This window comes from Ciona intestinalis, unplaced genomic scaffold, assembly GCF_000224145.3.
Source record: "Ciona intestinalis unplaced genomic scaffold, KH HT000480.1, whole genome shotgun sequence".
Lineage (NCBI taxonomy): Eukaryota > Metazoa > Chordata > Ascidiacea > Phlebobranchia > Cionidae > Ciona > Ciona intestinalis.
This window is the reverse complement of record NW_004190801.1, coordinates 5267-7382: the sequence shown is the minus strand read 5'-3', so window position 1 is coordinate 7382 and position 2116 is coordinate 5267. Positions and strand designations below refer to the sequence as shown.

The 2116-nt window shown below is 31.2% G+C and overlaps 1 protein-coding gene across 1 annotated transcript; it reads right to left on the bottom strand.

Moving 5' to 3' along the window:
- Positions 1 to 826: 826 nt before the first annotated feature.
- Positions 827 to 2047, bottom strand: LOC113475437. Its single transcript, XM_026839607.1, has 4 exons — positions 1884 to 2047; positions 1724 to 1826; positions 1478 to 1660; positions 827 to 1418 (listed from the first exon to the last, which is right to left on the bottom strand). Exons 1-4 carry the CDS (start codon positions 2027 to 2029, stop codon positions 1233 to 1235), a joined length of 618 nt encoding a protein of 205 aa, XP_026695408.1. The 5' UTR covers positions 2030 to 2047; the 3' UTR covers positions 827 to 1232.
- Between the last annotated feature and the right edge of the window lie 69 nt (positions 2048 to 2116).

Here is a 2116-nt window from a genome sequence, read left to right as displayed (position 1 = left end):
AAGCTTAAAACACAAGACCATTTTTGAAAAGGTCAAACCTTATTTTGTGCAGGAAATATCTGATGCCCGTTGGATAAAGTTAATGAAGTACCATGATAAAGCCAGGTTGTGTTTTCCTACACCAGAAGTAACACAGATTATAGAACGCATTTATTATATTCACAATAAAGAACACTGTGGGAAAATGATTAATGACATTGACTTTACAAGGGTACTATCCAAAGTTTTAAATGATGCTTGTTTCATGCAATTTCAAAACTGTGTTACGGAAGAGGCTAATGAAGATGGTACTAAAATAACTACCTATATTGCTGGATTGGTCGTGAGAATATTTAGCCATAATTTTGCAAAAAAAATATTAAACAAACTGAACACTAAGACAAAGACGAAGAATGCCCTACGAAAGTCATTGAAAGCATAATATAGTGGGGTTATGTGGGACACTTTTTTAAATTTCTTTTTGCTGAAACCCAATAAACTAAGATTTTACAAGATTATTTAATAGTATTCTCATTATAATATAAAGCGCAGTAAGGCGATTCTGTTCTTAATTATCCAAAATCGGTGTTAAATAGAATTTTTTACAATTGATGAAAAGAAAGGCTATCTTAAAATAAACGTGCTAAATCATATTATTTATGACCCTCGAATTCATCATAGTTTGTGAACTTAAAACAATCAATTCAGATTAGTTGATAAAATGGCTGAAATATTTCCTAGTTTGTTTTTGTCCTATAAAATTAGTTGTAGTTTTGTGAGAAAAATAGTCTGGTGTCAATTTGGTTTAAATTAGAGTTTCAATAAGTACAATACTACATTTTTAAATTTTAGGCATTTGAAGCCAAACTTTAAAAGATTTGATGTGTAATTCAATAATTTCCACCTTAATGAGTAATTCAAATATAATATACTGATATAATAACAAGATTTATAATCTGAATGACTATAACAAATATATTTGAAATTCAGTCACATGCACTTGGACAAATTAACGAGAGGTAGTTTAAGGGCAATAAGGTGTAGTACTACCCAATTTGTGAAACAAAAATATATAAATAAACTTTATTATACATAATATATTTATATATATTATACATAGGTTATTAACAATTTTAAAATAAAAGATCCGAATTAAAAATAAAACTGTCATCATAGTCATGTATATATTATATATATTGATTTTATGTCCCAATTTTCCCCACCCCACTATATCAAAATGAATGTTTATGTGTTTATGTTTTTTTCTTTCTTTTACCCAAAGGATCATTACAAACTTTCGTCCATGCATTAATTGCACCATGTGAACCAGTGGTGTTGCCACCTTTAATTTTAGAAATTATTCTTCTCTTTGAAAGAGCATTTATTCCGTATCCAACTTGTGATATATCAGGATTTGTATTCCGATGCATGTATTGTCTCTGAAAGTAAAAATACAAGTGAATACTCTTACTGATTTAGATTAGTATGTAGAATTTACCAGATTGCCAAACATGGCTTCGAGGCAATCTTGTGTGAGGTTGCCTAGTGGAACACCATCAATATAGTGCAACAACTGCTTTGTTAAAGGTAAAATGTTGTTGGTGCTGAAGAGAAGTCCTTCAAACGTTTGCTTTGCAAGAATACGCTTCTCTTCTCCCGGGTGCATGTTTGTCACCTCACTCTACAAAAATTAGGTTGTAATCTAAATAAAAAATATAAAATCTAAATAAATAACTACTATTACCCTCCATTCCATCAGATAAGGAATAAAGTGGTCTTTCAGCCACAACAGATTTTCATCCTTCAAATCCGTTATGGGGCGCTTGCTGTTTATTATGGTAAACCATCTGAGTTACAATGATTGAGTTAATTATTAATAAATATTTTATTAAATGATAACATACTTGTGAAACAATTGTTTAAACTCCGCCGTGCCATCAGCCCCTGCAATATCTTCCAAAGCACATGCCACATTGTGGTTCAATGTCTGTCGAGCAATGTCAACTTTCATCTGGAAGTTGCGGAGCACATTATGCAATTTACTCTTCATTGATAGCAGCACTTACTACCTTGTAAGAATTTAATAACATGTGCTTTGGAAGATATTGAAGGGGCTGATGGCACGGCGGAGTTTAAA

Coding starts and splice junctions, on each gene's coding strand:
- LOC113475437 (XM_026839607.1), bottom strand. CDS start 2,029: ATGAAGAGTAAATTGCATAATGTGCTCCGCAACTTCCAGATGAAAGTT. Junction 1,827..1,883: donor TTTAAACAATTGTTTCACAA/GTATGTTATCAT, acceptor ATTGTAACTCAG/ATGGTTTACCATAATAAACA. Junction 1,419..1,477: donor AAGCCATGTTTGGCAATCTG/GTAAATTCTACA, acceptor TTTTACTTTCAG/AGACAATACATGCATCGGAA.